At 35.0% G+C, this 22,953-nt stretch overlaps 1 protein-coding gene across 3 annotated transcripts in view; it reads right to left on the reverse strand.

The window, feature by feature from the left end:
* GSK3B (glycogen synthase kinase 3 beta) overlaps positions 1–22,953 on the reverse strand; it is a 194,936-nt gene that overhangs the window by 22,783 nt on the left and 149,200 nt on the right. For 2 of the 3 annotated variants that reach the window (XM_061194202.1, XM_061194204.1), the window contains exons 8-10: positions 17,436–17,531; positions 8,393–8,431; positions 5,422–5,608 (exon numbers count right to left, since the gene is read on the reverse strand). In XM_061194202.1, the coding sequence (XP_061050185.1) occupies positions 5,422–5,608; positions 8,393–8,431; positions 17,436–17,531 (322 nt within the window). The remainder of the gene's footprint in view (positions 1–5,421; positions 5,609–8,392; positions 8,432–17,435; positions 17,532–22,953) is intronic. The other variant, XM_061194203.1, reaches the window with a different exon arrangement.

Consider the following 22,953-nt stretch of genomic DNA (forward strand, 5'->3'; position numbering starts at 1 on the left):
CTGTAAGGATGGAGGAGGGTTTTATTCTACCTACATACAGCAGAACCTCACTAATGACACCCTCCATCCCCCCCTACCTCTGCCCCCACGTTTCCTATCTCTGCACTCTCTCTAGCTATACAACCAACTGGAAAGTCAGTTCTCCTTCTTCATTCTCTTGAATTAGCCAGTTTTATTCTGATCATCCATTAATTGCTATTAATTAGTATGTGCTTTAAAGTTGCATCTGCACAACAGTTACATCTTTGCCTTAGTAAATAAGATGACTATTTGCAAAGACTGCTCCAAAATCAGAATAGGGAGGATCAAACAGAAATAACACAAATTGTTGACATCAAGTAGCACCTCTTTCCTGGACAGCTGTGTCCTTATATGGAAACACTGTTCAAGTATAATAGTGATCTAGAAGGATAGGGAGAAAGTACTACTAAGTGATCATAGCCCAGTTTCAGAATGGCTGCTAAGACAGGGCAGCATTTAACAACTTTAATAAAGAAGGGCCATATTACAAAATGATGTCATGTTCAACTTAATACATTGAGTTGTATGAAAAACCAATTCAAGGATATATTCACAGGGCCCATTCGAAGAGGTACAAAGATTCATGCACATCCTTTTCACTGATATCCACAGAATCACATAAAGAGTCTGACAGCCACAGAGATTGCATGCCACGTCTACATATACCACATCCATGTATACACATATTCCTCAACTCCTCAAAGTCATATGCACATTCAGACATACACAGAGTCATATTTATGTTTGATATTCTGGGCAAATATAAAAAGTTGAAATATCAAAATAAAACATTCTTCATTCCTTTTAAAAAACTTATAACTATTAGATATGTGTGAACAAAGTCTGAATTAAATTATTTACTCTTTAAAGTGAGCCTTTTCTTTACTTTAGTTGATTCTATTATTTGACAGTATGAAAACTGCCCACTCACAAAAGTCCTTCCAATATTTTAGAGACCATATTCTAAAATCTAAGCCAATTTATTTTCATGTTAATCTGTCTTATGAACACAATTTATTAAAGAATAGGTAAATAGCATTTACCAGGTTCTAAATCATTATATTGCAGTAAGCCTTAGGATCAAATGAGATACCACTTCACACCCACTGAGACGGCTATTAAAGAAAAAAAGGAAGACAAGTATTTGTGAGGATGTGAAGAAATGGGGACCCTTGTAACATTGCTGGCAGGAATGTAAAATGTGCAAGCCATTGTGCAAAATGGTTTGGTGGTTCCTCAAGAAATTAAACATAGAATTACCATATGACTCAAAAAAACTGAAAACAAGTATTCAAACAAATTCATACTTGTACACAATGGCCATAGCAGCACTATTCACAATAGCCAGAAGGTAGAAACAAACCAAATGTCCATCAGTACATGAATGGATAAACAAAATGTGGTATATCCCTATGCTATGGACTGAAGGTTTGTGTCCCCTTAAACTTCATATGCTGAAGCCCTAATCCACAATGTGATGGTATCTGGAAGTGGAGCCTTTGGGAGGAAATTTGGTCATGAGGGTAGAACCCTCATGAATGGGATTAGTGGCCTTATAAGAAGCGACACAAGAGAGGTGATCTCTCTTCACCATATGAGCAAGAAAGGAGCCATCTGCAAACCAGGAAGTGGGCCTTTGCTGAACACTGAATTTGCCAGCATCTTGATCTTGATGTTCCCAGCCTCCAGAACCGTGAGAGATAAATGTTTGCTGCTTAAACCTAAGTGTCCATCGACAGATGAATGGATAAAGAAGATGTGGTACATATATACAATGGAATATTACTCAGCCATAAAAGAAACGAAATTGAGTTATTTGTAGTGAGGTGGATGGACCTAGAGTCTGTCATACAGAGTGAAGTAAGCCAGAAAAAGAAAAACAAACATCGTATGCTAACACATATATATGGAATCTAAAAAAAAAATTGGTTCTGAAGAACCTAGGGGCAGGACAGGAATAAAGATGCAGACGTAGAGAATGGACTTGAGAACACGGGGAGGGGGAAGGGTAAGCTGGGACGAAGTGAGAGAGTGGCATGGACTTATATATACTACCAAATGCAAAATAGATAGCTAGTGGCAAGCAGCCGCATAGCACAGGGAGATCAGCTCGGTGCTTTGTCACCACCTAGAGGGGTGAGATAGGGAGGGTGGGAGGAAGACGCAAGAGGGAGGAGATATGAGGATATATGTATATGTATAGCTGATTCACTTTTTTATACAGCAGAAACTAACACACCATTGTAAAGCAATTATACTCCAATAAAGACGTTTAAAAAATAAATAAATGTTTGCTGCTTAATCCACCTAGTCTATGGTATTTTGTTAATAGTTGCCTGAACTGATTAAGACATGATATAATAAAATATTATTCTGCCATAAAAAGGAATGAAATACTGATACATGCTACAACATGGATGAGCCCTGAAAACATGTTAAGTGAAAGAAGCCAGACACAAAAGGTCTCACATTATGTGATTCCATCATATGAAATGCCCGGAATAGGTAAATCTATAGAGACAGAAAGCAGACTGGTGGCTGCCAAGGGCTGAAGGAGGGATTAATGGAGACTGAGTGCTTAATGGGTACGGAGTTTTCTTCAGGAGCAATGAAAATGTTTTGGAATTTGACAGAGGTGATAGCTGCACAACACTGTGAATGTATTAAACACCACTGGATTGTTTACTTTAAAATGGTTCATCTTATGCTATGTGAATTTTATCTCAGTTTTTTAAAAAGCTTAGAAATTCATAAAATAACAAACCTAGTTGTTTTAAATTTTATTTTCTTTAGTAATAATAGAAAATTATTAGCCAGTGACTAAAGAGTCAAATGTAATTACTTCGAAAATGGTGCATGGGAACAGTGAAACTGAATCCTGGATTTTTAAATCTGATCAAAGAAAGGTTTAAGCAGCATCTCATTTTCAATCAACACATACAGGTGCACACACACATTGAAGAGTATGTATCAAAATATGTCTCAATTTAAGGAGAATTATTCTCCAAAATGTATCCATCATAACTATCATCTTGTATGCATTTGAGTTTCTACCAAGTTGTTCACTTGACAAGGGGCTGTCTTGATTTGTGTATTCTGAGAAACAAAGTACTTGCTGGAGAAGATACTTAGCATGAGAAAAAACTCAATCAAGGTTCCCTTCAAAATTTGGGAAACTTTAAAGTTACCTGACAAAAACGGTAAAAAAAAGAGGTAAAGAAATTTAGCACTGACTTAGTAGTTTCTGATGTCAAGACTCCACAGTTCCACTGGATGTCATTGTATACAAAAGCCTTTTAGATACCACTTTAAAAAGCAATCCACTAAATAATTATATTATGCAGACAATAAACATATACCTACAGTACAAAAAGGAAAAAAATGTATCGTGTTATGTAAATGGATACATGTAGAATTTCCAATGGTGGTCTCAGATTCAAAAAGTGCTTCATATTAAAAACTTTAGGTGATGTAACCTAAAAAACTATATAGATGGTTCAAAAAGTAGCTCTACTGATAACAAAGACACAGATGTAAAAGATGCATATAGAGTTTGAAAAAAATAGTTTTATGAAATTTGAGATGTAAAAAAAATTCCTAACCTAATATTAACTTTATATAATATATAATTTTAAATATATTCAAGTTAACAAAAAGAACCCTTTTGGGATCTTCTAAATGGGAAAACAGAGGATCACTTTATATTCAAGGATTACCAGCTTTAGCATTAGAAAAAAGATTGAAAAGAGCTACACCATAAAATGCTAAAAGTGATTATTTTGAACGCTAAAAGTAATTACTTCGGGATTGTGATTTTAATTTTCTCTACTTCCTCTGCATTTGCAACATTTTCTTCCATCTACATGTATTACTCGATTAAAACAAAAGCAGTAAGAATTAAAAATAAAATTTATTTTCTCAAGAGGTCTAAAACTTGTATGACATGGAATCAATGAATTTCTGTTCTGGAAGAGGCCAAGAGTCTCCCAGTCTAACCTTCTGCCAAATCGGAATCATCTTATCTACAATATTTGACATCACCCAGCTTTTCCCTGATATACAGATCAATATTCTGAAAACAGCTTGTTCCACTATTACCAGTTGAAAACTTCTTCATTGATTCATCAATATTATTATTTAGTCTCTATTTATGCCAGGGGCTGAGGTCTTTATTTGAGGTATTTTTCTCAGGAGTCCCTTAAGTCTTCACTTTTCCAGGCTCTATATCCAATTCTGCTCCTTTGTATACCCTACCTGGCATTCATTAACATTCTTCTTAGAGAGGCATAGCCAGGACTTAAAACAACATTCCAAATGATTTCTGATCAGCCCTAGTCAAAATTAATAGTCCCAGGATACCTGAACATTTTTCTTAGATGAACGTAGACTACATCAGCATTGCCAGCATTACATAATAGTGACAGCTTAAGATTATAGTCAACTGAATCATCCAGGTCTATTTTACTAGCAACTTAGATGTCCCAAATCTAAAGTTTAAGCAGCGCATGTTTCCACAATCAATTTTAGAAAAGTTTAAATATGGGGGAAAAATTGGGCTTTATAATAAAGGAAATGTATCTATTTCCTCATCACAGAAAGCTCTCCATCCCCCTTCTATATTTTTAGCTTGACTAATCAATCAAAACAAGCAATCTATTTATTCCTTGTTTTATCTATAGGGAATTGTACACATTTAATGTTCAGTTTAGGAAGAAAATCATATCATCAGAGGCAGTGTGGTTGATGAATGAATGAAAAATGAACACAGAAATGGTGAAGAAATGACTATCCCTGGGCTTTTTAGAAACCACCAATGCACAAACTTAGTTTTCCAATCAGTGTTTTCTCAGCAGCAATGATGCCAAGTCCCAGAAGGGATGAGAATTTCTCTTCTACATCCCTTATATACAAAGTTATATTAAGTTCCAAGAAGGGGTTTATAGGACTCTAGTTTTCCCCGTCTGTATAATGTCTAAAATTACAAAAATACAGCCACCAATTTATTCCCAGGTTAAAAAAACTTGATATAAATCCTTGGGAAGCAAGAAATTTTAATATTCTAAGTTTCAGATGCAAAGCTGAAGGTTAAATTATACATTAGTCTTACTAGTGATAAACCTCACTCAGTGAAATCTCTATATAACTTCTCCAAGTGCCAAGATTTATCATAATCTGCTAAAAATTAGAGAAGCTATGCCTATTTGAAACTTTTTACCTGCCATTATTTTGTTCAAAACCATACAAGTGGTAGCCTAATAAGTGGTTAGATAGGATGCTTTCTACCTGCATAAGTACTTAATATGCTTACTTTTATCCTACACAGATTTAATTAACAGTGTCACTTCACACACATCTGTAATTTTCCCAGAAATGGTAAAAGAATTAAGTGTTAGGAGTTACCTTGAGTGGTGAAGTTGAAGAGTGCAGGTGTGTCTCGCCCATTTGGTAGTTTGACATTTGGGTCCCGTAATTCATCAAAAAATGAATGTGCACAAGCTTCCAGTGGTGTCAATCGGGCAGTTGGGGTATACTCCAGCAGACGGCTACATAGTGCAATCGCCTCTGGTGGAGTTCGAGGTCGGAAGACCTACAGCATAAAAAAAGAGAAGGTACAATTAATGTTTCCTTGTAAGAATCTTAGCAAATTATCCTCTGAGTACTGAGTTAATTCCCACCATGTACAAAAACATGGTTGCATTTGTGAAAGGAACCTTCTAGAATGAAAGGAGTTAACTGCATATGATTTACCACAGTGATGTGAACTGCTAATTAAAGACTATATGAGAAAAGCTCAGAGAAAAAACTAGGGGAAATGGAAAAAAATCTATATATGCTAATCATAAAGCAGTACAATCAAACATGCACACACAATGTGACAGGCACAAAAGAAAGCCTGGGTTCTGGAGGCAAGCGCAACTAGAAGAATACAAAATTAATTTTAAAGTTTTGACTGCTGTGGCAATAGATGAAAGGTTGCCTCTTTTGTGTGATTTTTTTAGCAACGATTATGGATAATGGACAGCACTGTTCAAATTTTGGCAATTAATATCTTTTAAAAAAGAAAAGCTGTTTTACTCTTGGTCTATAAATATTAATGATTTGGTATTAACTCTTCAATAAGCAGAGACTATTATTATTTGAAGAAATTCTTGAATATCCAGAACTTCGCAAAATGTCCACAATTGTTTTCTCAGGTAGCTGTTGTCATGAACACGGCCAGTTTACCCTCATTTGAATAAATATTATAGGGTTTTAATCAGGAATAGAGAAATGTATTTTTCATTAAGAGCTATTAACTCACAGAAAAAGTAAATTGAAAGCTATACTGAAGCAAAATGCAAATAAATAAATTTGCTTAAAGGAATAGAAAGCTTTCTACTCATCTATGTCTTAAAACTCCTAATAAATACATGAAACTATGAAAAATATACTGTGTTCTAAATTATGGACAGTTAAAGAATAACAGCAGAAGGGGAAAAACAAATAAACGAACAGAAAGCCTTTGAAACTAAAGAAAAATGAAACATATATCCCTTGACAGGAAGAACACAGAATCAAATAGAAGGTGCAGTAGTGGCAGTGGTGGAGGTGGACAGACACATAAAGAGAAAGAGATGTGTAAAAATGGAGGGAAATAGACCTAAAAGTAAGGAAAGGACATGTAGATTGTGACAAGGCACAGAGGAGCGTGGGAGGCTTAAGTTTTCCTAATGAGAAAGGCTCATGTAACATTTGGCTATTCGCCTAGGCTGAAAGCAGGAGAACTGGTTACTACTACAGAACTCATTAGGTTATAAGAGACTATTTATAAGAGTACTCTACTCTGAAAATCTTTTTTAATTCCTTTTGTTTTTACACAAAGTTTATTATTAATAAAGATATTTTCCATGGAAATTGAGAAATTGGTTGGGTAGGATATTAGAAATTTATTTCCAAACATTAAAGGCCTTAGTTAATTTATTTGGCTTGTTAGAAAACCCTCTCTCTAAGGTCAAAAACTGCTTTATCTTTATTCTTTTGAGTAATCTGACTTGCCTCAGTCAAGGAGTTACTGTATTATTTGAAATGTTTAGATCTTACACTGTTCTTAGTCATTTTCCCCTTTCTTGCTCCCCAGCCAGAACCATAATCAAAGTGTGAAAGAAAATAATCAGTGGAAATATTTAGAAAATTTTTCATAAAAATATTAAGCACTACTGACATATTTTATCCCTGAGGGCAATTTGCATTTGACAGCATATGGATTTATTTTGCTAGCTAGTCTAATAAAAATGTCTCTGCACCAATATGGTAACACATAAGTAGAATTAAAAGTACCACCACCAAAAGCAGAAATAAATATCTTCTAACATTTAAATGCAGGGTAGCTAGACAGTGAGTGTAGTTTAAATGAAAAAAAAATTTGTGTTATTGCTATTAATAAATCAGTATTGTAAGCTTATTTCTGATTATTAAAAAAAAAAGTCATCCACATCTTTCTGGTTTCTTACTGGCTACAAGGGACCATCCATGTTGGTACTAAGACACATATTAGCTTATTCTTGCCAGGGAATCCTAACTCACAGTATCCAAGAGTTAAAAACAATAAAGAAAAGAATTCATTCCAAGAGCCTAAAATCAAGACTTAACCTGCCTTTTAAAAATGTATCCATTATTAATTTAAACCCCTTGAGAGATTCTTGATGAGAAAAGTCTTGGTTCAGTAATCTATGGATAAAAGTTAAGTGGAAAATTATGTGGGGTCAAAACCCAGTGCACCCAAAGTCCAGATTTCTGACCATAAGACTGGGTGTGATAGCATGCAACTTTCAAAAATTACACGCCAAACTAGAAATAGCTCTTCTGAATTATGTTTGTGTCTAAAGAAAAGGAAACCAGTAACTATTGAGATTTGGCTTTTTTTTTTTTTTTTTGGCCGCAATGCGCGGCATGCGGAACTTCCCCAACCAGGGATCGAACCCATCCCCACTTCAGTGGAAATACAGAGTCTTAACCACTGTACTGCCATGGAAGTCCTTGGCTTTTAGTTTCTGCTGCTTTTCATTCCTTACTCATTTAAATTGCCTAACACTCGGAATCTTTGGTTCTGTGGATCTTTGTCAATATTTATTCTTGTAAAAATAATAATTTTTAAACCCCTCAACTCCTAAACTTCGGATTAGATGTCAATAAATCACTCAGGAAACTGACAATCTAAATATACCATAAGCAAAACCTATACCATACAGTGAGTAAAAACAGAAATCACAGCTACCTACATTGTTTTTACTATTACATTTCAAGAATGAATAACTAGCCTTTCAAAAAAAGTTTTCCCCCTAGTTTTATAGGCCTGCCCTGAAATTTTGGGAAAAAAAAATTAAGTACATACCCGAACTCCTGAGGTGAAATGTCCTGTTCCTGACGAATCCTAAAGATGAGAATGCAGTGAAATAATCCAAACAGGGGAAGTCAATCCAAAAGAGAATAGTCCAGCAAGGAAAAATATATCCAATGTTATAAGAAATCCATGGTGTGGGGGGGGGGACATAGAAAATGTTTATACAGTTATAAACTTTAAACATCAGTCTCCACAGTAGCAAGTCCAAGTTTTAAAAATTATTTCACCACAGTGTATGCAAAAAAAATTTGATTGCGCAATGGTGAGGCACAGTAAAGAAACATTTTAATTTTAGTTAATTATGTTCCGATGCCAGTGCATTTATTAAAAAAATACAAAACCAAAAAAAGTTAAAATCAAAATGAAATCTAGAAGTAAAGTTCCCAAAGTAAAGTGTTTGGTCTTCTACGACCTGGATTCATTGTCCGTTGACATGGCTTGGGAGGGGGCATATCAGACTGCTTTTAAAGATACGAGTTCTCAATTTGCTAATTTTCTCTATTAATGAATTTCAGTACACAGTATAAACATTTTTTGCTAAATTATTAGTGATGAGAGAAAAGTAATAAATATATTTAATTTATATTACTATAGATTTCAAGCCAGATATTTTCAATTTGTGTGAGCTAAGAAGGATCAGGCCACCGCGGATTATTCTCCATTTTGGATTGACTTCCCTGCTAAGAGATATTTACTGACATTCTCATTATCTTAGAGGACTCTTCAGGAAATTGACATATCACCTCAGGAGTGCGGGTATAAACTTACTTTTTCTATTGTGGGCTTTGCCCCCTGATACCCTTGCACCCATTACTTAGGAAAAATCATGAACATTCTTTCTTTTTGGAAAAACTCACTGAAAAAAATTCTGTATCTTTGAGCACTACAAATTCAACACAGTTCCATCTGCAAATATGCCCAATTCACCCACCAAAAGCTAAACAAAAATATATACAATGAACAATACAAGGGACGGTCACAGTTATAGGTGACATGCATAGTAATGTACACCAACACCTAGGCACAACGGAGCCAATTATGCAAAAGGGAGGTAGTAGGGTCTATTATGTCTAGGTATTGAGAACAAAAAATGGCAGACCTCACCAGTAGCTGTGAATTCCCTTGGCTATTCTAAGAGAATTTAACATTCTTTTAGGATAGTTTCCAGTGGGGGAATTAAATATTTTGCAAAAATAAATAATCCGCGGATTATTTTTAGTCTGCAGACTAAAATTTAGTACACGGATTAAAATCCGGCCCATCAGGATAAAAATCTCTCATGAACTTAAAACACAACCAGGTGGACAAAAATAGAAAACCAGACTAAAAAAACTGAGAGCACAAAGTAAGACTCAACTGGGCCAACTAACAATTAGTGCGCAGACTAAATATGGCCAGCCAAGAATGTCAGCAAGGCCATGAACAGCCCAAAACACCCCCTATAAAAACTAAAACCAAAAATAAATAAATAAAACAAAACAGAACAAAGCAAAAAATAAATAAACAAAAGAAGGAAAGAAAACAAAAGAGAAAGGAAAAACTGAAAAGAACCAAAACACTGACATGAACTTTTAAGTGATTCAAATACTACCTCACCTGTGCAGCAACTCATTTTCTTAAATTGAAACAAACTCTCATCACAAATACTAGTCTATAGAAGAAACGAAGAGAAAAAATTCATTTTTTTCCAAAATAAATTCTCTGTGGTACTGAACAAATGCAAACGAGTCCTTAACAGAAGAATTATTCAAAATAAATTTGCATTTGGATAACTCAGAAAGGACAGAGGTAATTTTCTCCTTTACATGTCCTAGAATAGACTTTTGCCATCAAACATCAAATATCAACCTGGAGCTAATTGTTATGACCGAATCATAAGCCCCTTAAAATTACCATTTATAAACGGTCATATATACCACATCAAGGCCTATGGTTGATTCTCATAGCATCAGCTTTCAACAATTCCACTGTATTAAACAGCCAACCAGAGCAATGTAAGAATGCCTATGGGCAATGATAATTAATCTAAGTAGAATGCAGAACAAGTACTGTGCCTGTTTCGAACAGCTACTCCTCCCAAGTTTTCATTGTGATAAATGTACAATACAGACACTGTTCTCTGGTCATACACAAAATACACAAGCATCCAATGTTAAAAACTGATACACCATGAACACTCCTGAAGAGCAACCCTAATATATAAAATTATTTGCAATTTGTAAGCCTAAATACAGGACTAAAAGTGAGACAATGTCATGGATTTGCTGACTAGTTAATTATGTTAATTAATCAAGTTAAGAAAAGAACTTAAGTCTACTGAAGTGCTCATGTGCAGTACATAATTCATAAGAAACAAAAACATCCTTTCCTTAGCCACAGCAGAGCCAGCATTCAATACATTTCAGCTGCACTAATTAAAAGGCTTATGGAGCTTTCCTGAGCTCTAATACACATAAGGAATATCATACGTGTGGTGATATCAGCATTTAACTATGAAATGAAATTTCTCCCTCTAATCTCATTTACTGATAAAATAGTACTTTACTATAGAAGTGTGAATTACCAAATGTCCACTTATCCAATTTAATCTTTCATTGTTCATAAAATGGTTACTATAGTCAGGTTGACCTTCCTAAGAATATAATATTTTCTTTTCATCCACACCTCCTTATCTTAAGGGATAGTCCCCTAAACTACAGCAATTCCTAACTTTAGCGACACCTAAGCAAATCTAAATCCTCCTTCAACAGTACCCACCCTCATTCCCCCTAGCCCTTCTATCACCGTTAAAGGAGGCTTCCTTTTTCCCTCCACCACTCACGCTGGAAATCTTCCCTATAATACCTAGAGTATGTGAAACACCTTTGAATACCAATAGCACATAATCAAGTATATGGTTATATATTATTCAATACTTGCTTCAACTGAGTCAGTTATATCATCTCTAAGTTTTTCAAAGAGGAGGCCTATATATTTTAGTTCTTTTGCATCCTTTATGGTAGCCAGCACAGCACTGATTACATAGGAGATAAGTGTTTTAAAGAACAATTGATTAAGTCAGAAACAGATTTTTGCCTTCTTTTTCAATCCACCCTCAACCCTATCCTTTGCTCCCCACAAGTGATCTTGAAATTTATGTCTTAGCATTCTTTCTTTTTTATATTATTCTTCCCACATATGGACTAGCCACACTAGTAGCTGGATTTTAATGTGCAATAGTTTCCAAAGAAATAGGGGTAAAGCCAGCATAAACAGAAAAGTGAGGAGGTCTATTCACATAGGAAAATAGATGATGTAGGTAGAAAATTCAGTAGAGAACATAGTATATTTATGAGACAAGTGACAATGTACTAGTTGAGGTCAGCATGCAGATGGGGTTGAGTAATAATATAGAAATTGATTACCTAAGCAACAGAACAAAACAGACAAGTGGCAGACTTAGGAACCAACAGAAATCCCCAACACAGTTTTATGCTTTCTGGAATACATGTGTGCAAAACAAGGCAGATAGACCAGAAAGGTAGAGTGGACTTGCAAAAAAAAAAAGTTTGACAGCAATTTTTGTTTTGCGCTCTCTAGGACCCTCTGAAGACATTTTTGGTAACGTGTGAAACTGTAGTTAGAACAGGTAAGTTTACCAAGTGAAAAATCTTGTATTCAAAGGCTCAGGGAATAAAAACCAACATTATGAAGAAAGTCTTTTAAAAAAAATTATAGTGGGGCTTTTTGGTTTAGCTTTAAGCATAGAGAATAATACATATAATAAGCAGCTCATCTGGTCTGAGTCCTTGATGGTTGAGATGACCTCAATTTTCTGCTTACTCTATTAGCTAGCTGGAAACACTAGTATTCATTCATTTCACAGCATGTGGCCTGTGTTCTAAGAAATCAAGTATGTAAGGATTGATTTTTGTAGATAAGGCTTTCTGGGATATTTAACCAATGATCCAAGGTCCTCACATACCCTAAAGACAATTAACTATTAAGTAAACTTAATACTTAATATTAAGTTTTGGCATACATACTCATGGTATGCCAAAAACTCAGCAACAACCATTTTGAGGTAATAGATATTCATTTTATTACTACCATTACAAAAGAGAAATTAGAAACTGCTATAATACATATGGTATGAATTGATAGGTACTACAGGAGTTATGTGGTGGGAATAATCATGCAGAATTTGGATAATTAGAAAATGCTTCACGGGAGAAGTGAGATTTGAGGTCTTGACAGAAGGTCAAGACTTGGTAAGCAGAGAAAAAAAGAACGTTCTAAGTGTTCACTAGGAAGAGGTAGAAACGAATGTGGCTTCTCTGGGGAACCATTAGGAGAACAGTTTGATTAGACCAAAAAATTCAGCATGACTGCATGATCCCTTCAAAGTGAGGACAACACTGTCATATGTAGCTAACATATTAAACAGCAGCACTAGGTCAACTGAAAGAGACTAAGGCCCTTGGGATTCTAATCTACTTCCTACTAACCAGATATATCATTTATGAATTTCATTACTCTGAAAGAATATACAGACATCTGTATTATCTAACTGACCTCACAGGATTACTTATTACTGGGATAAAGGGGAATACTTGTTTTAACTTTAAACAAAACGTTACTCAAAATTGGGAAGAAATTTATATAACTATTACAATGTAACCTTATTAGAAACCCTTAATCTACCCTAACTAAACACTAAGCTTTTAAATTCATTGCTTAACTGTATGCATTTAAGGGTGAAGGAGCTGGAGCACTTGGGAAAGACTGGGTTTAACGGACTAGATGCCTCAGGAAAGGTTAAGAGCAGGACAAAGAACTAAATCTCTTGTTTTTCTGGAAAGAAAAAGCAGAAAAGATTAGGAGCAGAGTGACTGGATAATCTGTCACCCAAACTAGGACAGTGAAGAGTGTGAAGGAACGTGGCATTAATAATTTCACTGGACAAGCATAAATTGGGACACATGATCACTCTTGTCTTTATGTGTATAGTATGTCAAATTTGCCTAAAGGCAATGAGGAATCAGAAAAATTTTAAATAGGAGTGACAGTATCACATGTGCTTTTAAGAAAGCTGACTTTGACAGCAATGAGGGTGTGAAAGATATGAAGGAGGGAACTCAGGATGTAGGAGGTTGTTTTAACAATTCTATGATACGATGATGGGCTAAACTAAAGTCAGGGCAGTGGAGATAGAGAGGACAAATCACAGAACTACACTGGAGGTACAATCTTTACATTTACTCTGAACTAAAATGAAATAATCCTTTATATGCATATTTTGTTTTCAAAAGAATTTGGAGAAAAGACACAACAGCTAATTGCTATCTTACCAAAACAAAACAAAACAAAACAAAAAAGACAAAAATAAAAAAAAATTTGAGGCACAAAGAATGGGAGGGCTTCCCTGGTGGCACAGTGGTTGAGAGTCTGCCTGCCAGTGCAGGGGACACGGGTTCGAGCCCTGGTCTGGGAAGATCCCACATGCCACGGAGCAACTGGGCCCGTGAGCCACAACTACTGAGCCTGTGCGTCTGGAGCCTGTGCTCTGCAACAAGAGAGGCCGCGATAGTGAGAGGCCTGCGCACCGCGATGAAGAGTGGCCCCCGCTCGCTGCAACTGGGAGGGCCCTCACACAGAAACGAAGACCCAACACAGCCAAAAATAAATAAATAAATAAAAAAAAAAAAAAAAAAAAAAAGAATGGGAGAAGTGCTTAAACTAGATTACTTCATACCTAATAGAACTGTCACTTGACCAAATCTCCATGTACGAAATGCAGAATATTTCAGCTTCTTCTCTTCTTCCAACCAATCTCCATCTCTGTTTAATTCTCAATTTACTTTTATTATCACTTCCTCTTGCTTCCCATCTGGCTTTTGTTCTTTTAAGTGTACACCATACACCAGTGGGGAGGTATTTATCCTCCCCACCGTCACTCTCAATATTGGTCCCTGTTTCAAAACATTAGAACATATTTCCTTTCCAACTTAAGCCTCAAATGCTTATCCAATGAATTAGGTTGTTATGGCTATTAAGTAATAGTCAAGGGCATCTTATTGGATTTCCAAATTCTCAAGATTCCTGCTATATATCACACTAGGATTATTTCATTGTTTTGTTCTTCTGTTTGCTATCTTTCTTACACATCTTAATACCCTCACCTCAATGTTTCCATGGTAGACATTTTCTCCCTTGATCTTTTTGTCTGCCTACAGTTTTTGAGAACAAGAGCTCCCGGATCTGGGGATATAGCTGTACTACACTGCCGCATAGGAAAGGAGGGTTTACATGCTCACAGCTTCAGGAAATGGGGCTAAAGTGGGTTTTAACAGAAGACCTCAATAAAGGCAAAGCAGGTTTTGTTTCCAGACTCCCGTTTACCTGCCCTCCAAAGGCAAAAAGCTCTTCTCTTTAGAGAACATTTTGTATGTTTTAAAAAAATAACTCCATTGGCTGCCTAGCATAAGAGAGCATTTCTCAAGTTGGTGTTCACTATCACAAGGCAGGGGAGAGGGGACTGAGTTCCCTCTAGAAATTTAAAATTTTGTATTATTATTTTGATAACAATCTAGTTTTAAAAATCAATATATTCTGGATCACCTGGATGACATAGTAGTGCCATGGAATTTCTATGTCTGAATTTGGTTTTGTGTTTACATCCACAATAACAGCAACCTAATGGTATGCACTATTAAGAAATTAACATAAGTGTACTATTACATAATAAATGCATTTGTACCAAGTGAGAACCCAATTATGTTACATATATGAATGAAGAGTTCACAAGAGTTTGAAGAGACAAAATAGGTGGGGGAATTGAGTTATTATTCTACACATGGTACAGGAATGGAAGCCTAAATAAAACAAACAAGTAAAAGGGCTTTGTATATAGTTTATTCAAGTTTGAAAAGCATTAGTGTAAGATATAGAAATATCAGGAATCCACAAAGGCAAAAGAAGATGTAAAGCATGCAAATTCACCACAAATCTTCTATTGCCTGCATGGCAATTATAATAAATCATTCCTCACATTCCATCCCGGCTAATACTTGAAGAGATATAATCCAGGGGAAAAAAATGCAGAATATGACACACACTAATACTGCTGTCAGTCTTGATTTAAAAAAAAAAAATTGAGGACAAGGACTACTAAATAAGATCTCATGACCTCGTTTCAGCATTATATTGGTCAGAAACTCTACACATGTGATGAATACTTAGGTTAGATTCAACCAGAAAGAATTTTACTTTTCTTTCTTCATAAAAATAACATGCTTATTAAAGAAAATATGGAAATACAGAAATGCAGAACAAAGAAAATAAAATCACCTACACTCTTCTTACCCTAACTACTGTTAGCATTTTGAAATATTTCCCTGTATGAATTCAATACACAGAATTCTCTTTGCTTTTTGTTTCTCTTTAACATGGTTGAAATCACTTGTTATAAACACTTTAACTTGGAGTAACTTTGCTGGATTCAAACTGTAACTCAGCTTCTAAATCCAAACAGGCCACCTAGGATTCTCTGAGTTTAGAATGAATGAGAGACACTAAATATCTTCTGACCCAGATTCAAAATAAACTTGAAGTACAAAGACCAAAGAATAATTTACCTCAGAATATTTAGTGTTTATTGTAAACTTAAAAAGAGGATGGGGGAGGGCAACATCTTTGTCAGTGAAAGCTACAACCTATAGTTTTGGCACTAAAATATTACTGAGGTCTTTGATTCTAAACAATAAATAATTAGTAATAAGAGGATTTTCTGAAGTAAAGAGAGGTGAAGAGAAGTGAAGATAGTGATAACTCAAAGGAAAGTAACTTGAATCATAATACACCTTAGAGAAAGAGACCTACTTTTAATCTAAAAATGTAAATTATTTCACCTAGCCCTAAATTACTTCACCTCTTATTATAAAAGATCTATAACCAATTAAATGAACTTGTCAATGATCAAAACATGTTATATATATACATTTTTAAATATACAAAGTCTCTGCTTGAAATACATATTAAAAAGCTGAAAACTTCCAACCCACAAAATATATAATGAAATATATGTAAATTGGGAAGGGGGATGCATGCATGGCACGTAACTAGAAGTTTAAAAGACCAGGCATTACACACACACACACACACACACACACACACACGAGAAGAAGCTTAATCCTGGCTTTGTCACAGCCACCTATGGAATCTTGGATAAGTCATTTGACATGTTTAGCCAGAGTTTCAGAATCTATAAAATGAGAGATTCACTCTAGCTATAAACCCTATTGAGATTTTTTTCTTTTCCCTCTGCATACAATCTCACAAATCAAACTGACATGAAAACAACTTTGTAATAAAATCTCTCTAGAATCATTTCAATTAAGTATCAAAGCAAAAAATAAAGTCTTCTCATAAATTAGTACTTATGGCTCTTAGAATTGGCTCCGTCTAAATGTTGCGGTTAGGCTTTTCCAATGGCTAGTAACACGCTGTTGACATATTAATTGCTTTCAATGTATACTACTAGTATGATCAAATCTTCATTTTATTCCTGCTCCCAAAACACCAATAGGAAAGTAAACAAAAGAACACAAAATATCATCTATAATAAGGTCTATATATTAACAGTTTAAAAAATAACAATATATAAAATGTATATTTTCATATGCTATATGATACTGAACTAATAATAAACACTTCTATGTAAAGAAATTACTTCTGAATTTTAATTAGTCAAAATTTATATATAAGATCCTGCTCCTAATGAAATTCTTTGTTTGAATGCTATGTATATGTACTGTCCTCATCCTACAAATAAAAACCCAGGCTGGAAACTTTCTACAGGAAGTCAGTGGGGATGAAACTATATGGTCAATGAAACACTGAAGTACAGCTATCTAATTATCTTTACATGCAGAAGTGCTATTGTACTTTGTACTCTGGCAGCCATCTAGTCTCGAAATAGTTTAAGAACAAAGAGAAATCCAACTTCTAGTTAACTACTGGTTAATGTGCTTTTTAGAAAACTCTTTTGACTCACCTTAGTCCAAGGATGTGCCTTAATTTGAGGGAATTTGAATTCTGTGTAGTTTGGGTTCATTTCTCTAATTTGCTCCCTTGTTGGTGTCCCCAGGACCTAGATAAAGAAAGCAAGTTATTGCCATATTTTTCTATATACTTACAAATATAGTCTTTATGTCTTAATGTACTGGTTTTACTGGAAAAAGGAATTCCAAAGTTATAAAATACATAGCTCATTAAACAGAGCAGACTTTATAAAAAGACTTTAATTTCTAACTGACTACAGAACCCATGCTATACTACCGTATACAGACATTTATGATAATAGTAATGTTAAATCAGGCTTGTAAAAGAAAGATCACTCAAAAATATTCAAGTAAAAATCAGGCATCCTCGTTCTCTCTAGAAAAACAATCTATTGCAATGATGGCATCTGAAATGAGAGCATCTTTTATTCATTTAGTAAAGTAAGCCAAAGGTTTTATTATTAATAAACTATTGATATTTAGGAGGCTCTTAGTCAAACATGGTCATCAATAATTCCATTCAATCACTGAATATTAAGCAAGTGTTCCTGTGTACTAGGAACTACACTATGGTATATGAAGGATACAAAGAACAAGAGATTTCCTGCTATGATAAACTTACTTATTTGTGTGTGGAAAAAAGTATAACTATAATACAAGATGAAAATATATCGAGTACTTCATTGCCTCCAGAGCTGTATTAGGCACCAGACAAAGGAAAGTATATGGACCTGAGTGCACAAAGCAGATGATGGGAAGAAACACTAAATACTAAAATGAGTACTTTGAAGAAAGATGACATTTATTACCCATCTTTATAACTCTAGGGCCTGATATAAAACAAGTTTGTTAAAATAAAATGTTAAGTCATTTACAATTCAAGGATAGTTGTGCAGAAGGAGTAGAATGTAATGATAAGTACTTGATTTGTGGTGAATAATCAGGGCAAAGTAAGAATTTTAGGTTTTTGTTGTTGTTTCTACTTCTGTAGACTTCATTAAAACTTGCAGAACTTAATCAAAATTTTTAAAGTTTTATTCTTCAAAAGACACTCTTAAGAAAACAAAAGGTAAGCTAGACTGAGAGAAAACATTTGCAAAACATATTCAAAGGACTTCTATCTCGAATATACAAGGACTCTTATAATTCAAAAACAGAAAGACAACACTATAAAAATGGGCAAAAGATATGACCAGATACTTCACAGAAGACACAGAGATGGCAAATAAGTACATTAAAAGATGCTCAATATCACTGATCATCAGGGAAATGCTAATTAAAACTACATGATACTACCTACTAAGGCGGCTAAAATTAAAAGGACTGACTATGTATACAAAGTCTTGTTGAGAATGTAGAGCAAGTGAAACTCTCATCCAGTGCTGGTGGAATTGTAAAAAAGTTATACTCATCATTCCCTCTCCTAGGTAGTTACCCAAGAGAATTAAAAGCATATGTCCATACAAAGACTTGTACACTGATGTGCATAGCATCTTTCTTGCCACTGCCAGAAAGTGGAAATAACTCAAATGTCCACAACACGGTGAATGAACAGATAGTGGTATATTAATACATTGCAATACTACTCAGCAATAATAATAATAATAATAAAAACATGGATGAATAATTATACTGAGCAAAAGCAGACGAAGAAAGTACCTACTGTATAATTTAATTCATATGGAATTCTAGAACATTTTCTGCCTATAGTGACAGAAAGAAGATCCATGGTTATGAGGAGCTGGAGGCAAGTATTACAAAGAGGTACTAGGACATTTTTAGAGGTGATAAATATTTATAAAATTCCTTTCCTTCTTGTAGTAGAATTCCAGCTTTACAGAGCGAAGCAAGGTGTATTGAGAAGGGAAATCTCTGATCTTTGTAGCTGTAACTATCAGATATTTAAAAGTCAGGAGCTATCCATACTTAAAATATGAAAAATAAAAGTTTTTATTTTTAAATAATAAAGCAAGCACTTATGTTCTAAATTAGACCCTTGATGAAGGGTGTACATGTGTAACATGTAATGGGGAAGACAGTGAAAAAGAAGGGAGAGTGAACTTATCGATAATTCTACCTCCTAAATGCAACTCCACTAGATTTTTTTAAGTGCTAAAGAAAAACAGCAATGACTTGAAAAAAAATGAGTATTTAAAATGCATACCTTCAGGGACTTCCCCGGTGGTCCAGTGGTAAAGAATCCACCTCCCAATGCAGGGGATGCAGGTTCGATCCCTTGTCAGGGAACTAGGATCCCACATGCTGTGGGGCAACTAAGCCCGCATGCCACAAACTACTACAGAGCCCACACGCTCCGGAGCCCGAGTGCCACAACTAGAGAGAGAAAAGCTGCACGCCACAACTAGAGAGAAGCCCACGTGCCACAACAAAAGATCCCACATGCTGCAACGAAGATCCCGTGTGCCACAACTAAGACCCAATGCAGCCAAATAAATAAATAAATATTTTTTTAAAAAATGAAATGCATACCTTCAATGATGCTACAACCCACTAATTCCATTTTAAGGCATATACTCTAACCTAGAGAATCTCTTTACATATATATATATATATATATATATATATATATATATATATATATATATATAGTCTGTAATATATATATGTAGTCTGTAATAATATAATATTGCAGGCAAAAACAAAAATCCAAAAGTAGAATTAATAAATAAATTAAATTGTGGTATAGTCATACAATGATATACTAACTAGCAATGAAAATAAATGAACTAGAGCTACACATACCTCATGGATGAATCTCACGCAGTGGTGAGTTTTCACTCAATAATGAATACATATAGTATAACTGCCTTATATAAAGTCTAAAAACAGGCAACACTAAACTATATTTTAGTTTACATAGTAAAACCAAATCAAAAGCATGGGAATATTCATTAGAAAAATCAAGTATAGATTATTTAGCTTACTAGAAAGGATGTAGGAGGAGGGACTGTGAGTGGGATGGGCACAAGTAGTTCTTCTAACTCTAATTCTTAATATGAGTGGTACTTACATGGATATCCACTTTATTATTATGCTTTAAACTTAATACATTTTAATATATTTTTGCATTATGATATGTTTCACAATAAACAAAATGACACTTAAGAAATGCCCACTCTCAAATCAGTGAGTATTTTTTGCACAGTCTCCCTATATTTATTCAATACCTTGTTAACACAAGGCATGGTCCTAACTCCCTACAAGCTGGTAAGAATGCCAAAAGAAATGAGCGTTGTATGCTATCTATTAGTAAATACATTTTTTTACTGTATGAACACAGATCACATGAACTTATCAGCCATTTGGCTGACTGTTCCATATTTACACACTATATAATTAAAAGGCAGGATGCTCCTTGAAGTTTCAATTCTTATGTTTTTTATTATAGCCTATGAATATTCCCAGGGGAAGTAAATCTGTGAAATATATACTAAAACAGCTGAGAAACTTATGACATGTAAAAAAGGTTTGCTTAACATACAAATTTTAATAATTTACTTTATGTGAAAGCAAGAAGGTATACTATATGTGTGCATGTGTAGTCACTCCCATATTCTCCCTAAACTCACTGTCTCACAGCCACTTAGATCTAAACATTTATCCAAAATTTTATACATGAAAAATTTCAAACATGAGAAAAGTTGCACCTTTTCTTAAACAGTGAAAATGCCCTCGCCTATACCACCTCGATTCTATGATTAATATTTTACCATATTTGTTTCGTCACATTTCCACGCCTCAATCCATATATCGATCCACCTTATTTTTTGATGCATTTGAAAGTCAGTTGCAGATACTAGTACATGTCAGCATACATATAATTAACTAAGGTTCAATATTTCTGGCATTTTCATCTAAGCATTTTTTACATACCTAGAATTCTCCTTCGATATACACCAGGTGCATGGATGTGGAAAAAAATCTTTTATCACAATGGGAAATAATCTGCTTTGATGAATAGTTATGATATAAAAAAGATTCTTAATTATACTTCTTATTAGTGGTCAGTTTAACTGTGTTCTTTACCTTCAAAATGTGGATATTTGTGACTTTTAAGAAACAATTACTAACTAGTAAATGGAATCATTGATATATTCACTATCAATTATTTAAAAGCAATTAAGCAAATAAACTAGCATGTTACCACAAAGTGGCAATAGAGATCTCCTTACTCCTTTGTTATTGCCACATGACCTTGAATCACTAAGGCCATTAGATGGGGAAAGCGAAATTCCAATGTCACAGTCTGTTCTATGTTTAATTTCTCTTGCCAAATATTCAACTACTATAATAATTTTTCTATTCTTTTTCTTCTCACTTTTAAATTTTGAAAGCACATTCTCCCCAGGCTGGCTAACAGAGATGAAAAGTAGATGGGAGATCCACTAGTCCAGGGATTAGCAAACTTTTTTTAAAGGGCCAGAGAGTAAATACCTTAGGCTTTGTGGGCCATACAGCCTCTATCACTAGTCAGCTCTACTACTGTAGCACAAAGCAGCCATAAATAAATAGGCAGCAGACTTAATTTGGTCCCTGGGCCCAGCTGCTGACCTCTAATCTAGTCTAAACATTTTTAGAGATGAGAAAAACTGAGGCCCAGAAAGAACAACTTTTCAGAGGTCAGAACTAATCAGAAGCAGAGCTAGAACATAATTTAAATCTCGGGACTTCCCTGGTGGTCCAGTGGTTAAGACTCCACATTCCCAATGCAGGGTTCAATCCTTGGGCAGGGATCTAGATCCCGCATGCCACAACTAAAGATCCCGTGTGCCGCAACTAAGACCTGGCGCAGCCAAATAAATAAATAAATATTAAAACAAACAAATAAACAAAAAAACAACATAAGAAAGACAAATCTGGGCTTCCCTGGTGGCGCAGTGGTTAAGAGTCTGCCTGCCAATGCAGGGGACACGGGTTCGAGCCCTGGTCTGGGAGGATCCCACATGCCGCGGAGCAACTAGGCCTGTGAGCCACAATTACTGAGCCTGCGTGTCTGGAGCCTGTGCTCCGCAACAAGAGAGGCCGCGATAGTGAGGCCCGCGCACCGCGATGAAGAGTGGCCCCCGCTTGCCGCAATTAGAGAAAGCCCTCGCACAGAAACGAAGACCCAACACAGCCATAAATAAATAAATAAATAAATAAAATAAATTAAAAAAAAAAAAAGAAAGACAAATCTTAAAAAAAAAAAATTAAATCTCATCAGTGGCAAACCAATTTTAGGAGATGGTATGAAAGAATCTGTTTATTGACTTGGTTGGAGGACAGACAATTTCAGCTTTTAATGTTGGTAGTTGTGAAAAATTTTGATGCTACTAAGTATGAAGGAACAGAGCTGGAAGAGGAAACAGTATTTAAGATATTCAAGAAGAACCTGGAGGAGTTCTCCACCAAGTGGTGGATATTAAGTATATCATTTAGAAGTGAGCTTGAGGATGGAAAAACAGCTTTGGTAGTACCTGATGCACAGACGCTAGGTGGTTGTGAGAGTAA

Source organism: Eubalaena glacialis, chromosome 6, assembly GCF_028564815.1.
Source record: "Eubalaena glacialis isolate mEubGla1 chromosome 6, mEubGla1.1.hap2.+ XY, whole genome shotgun sequence".
Classification (NCBI taxonomy): Eukaryota; Metazoa; Chordata; class Mammalia; order Artiodactyla; family Balaenidae; genus Eubalaena; species Eubalaena glacialis.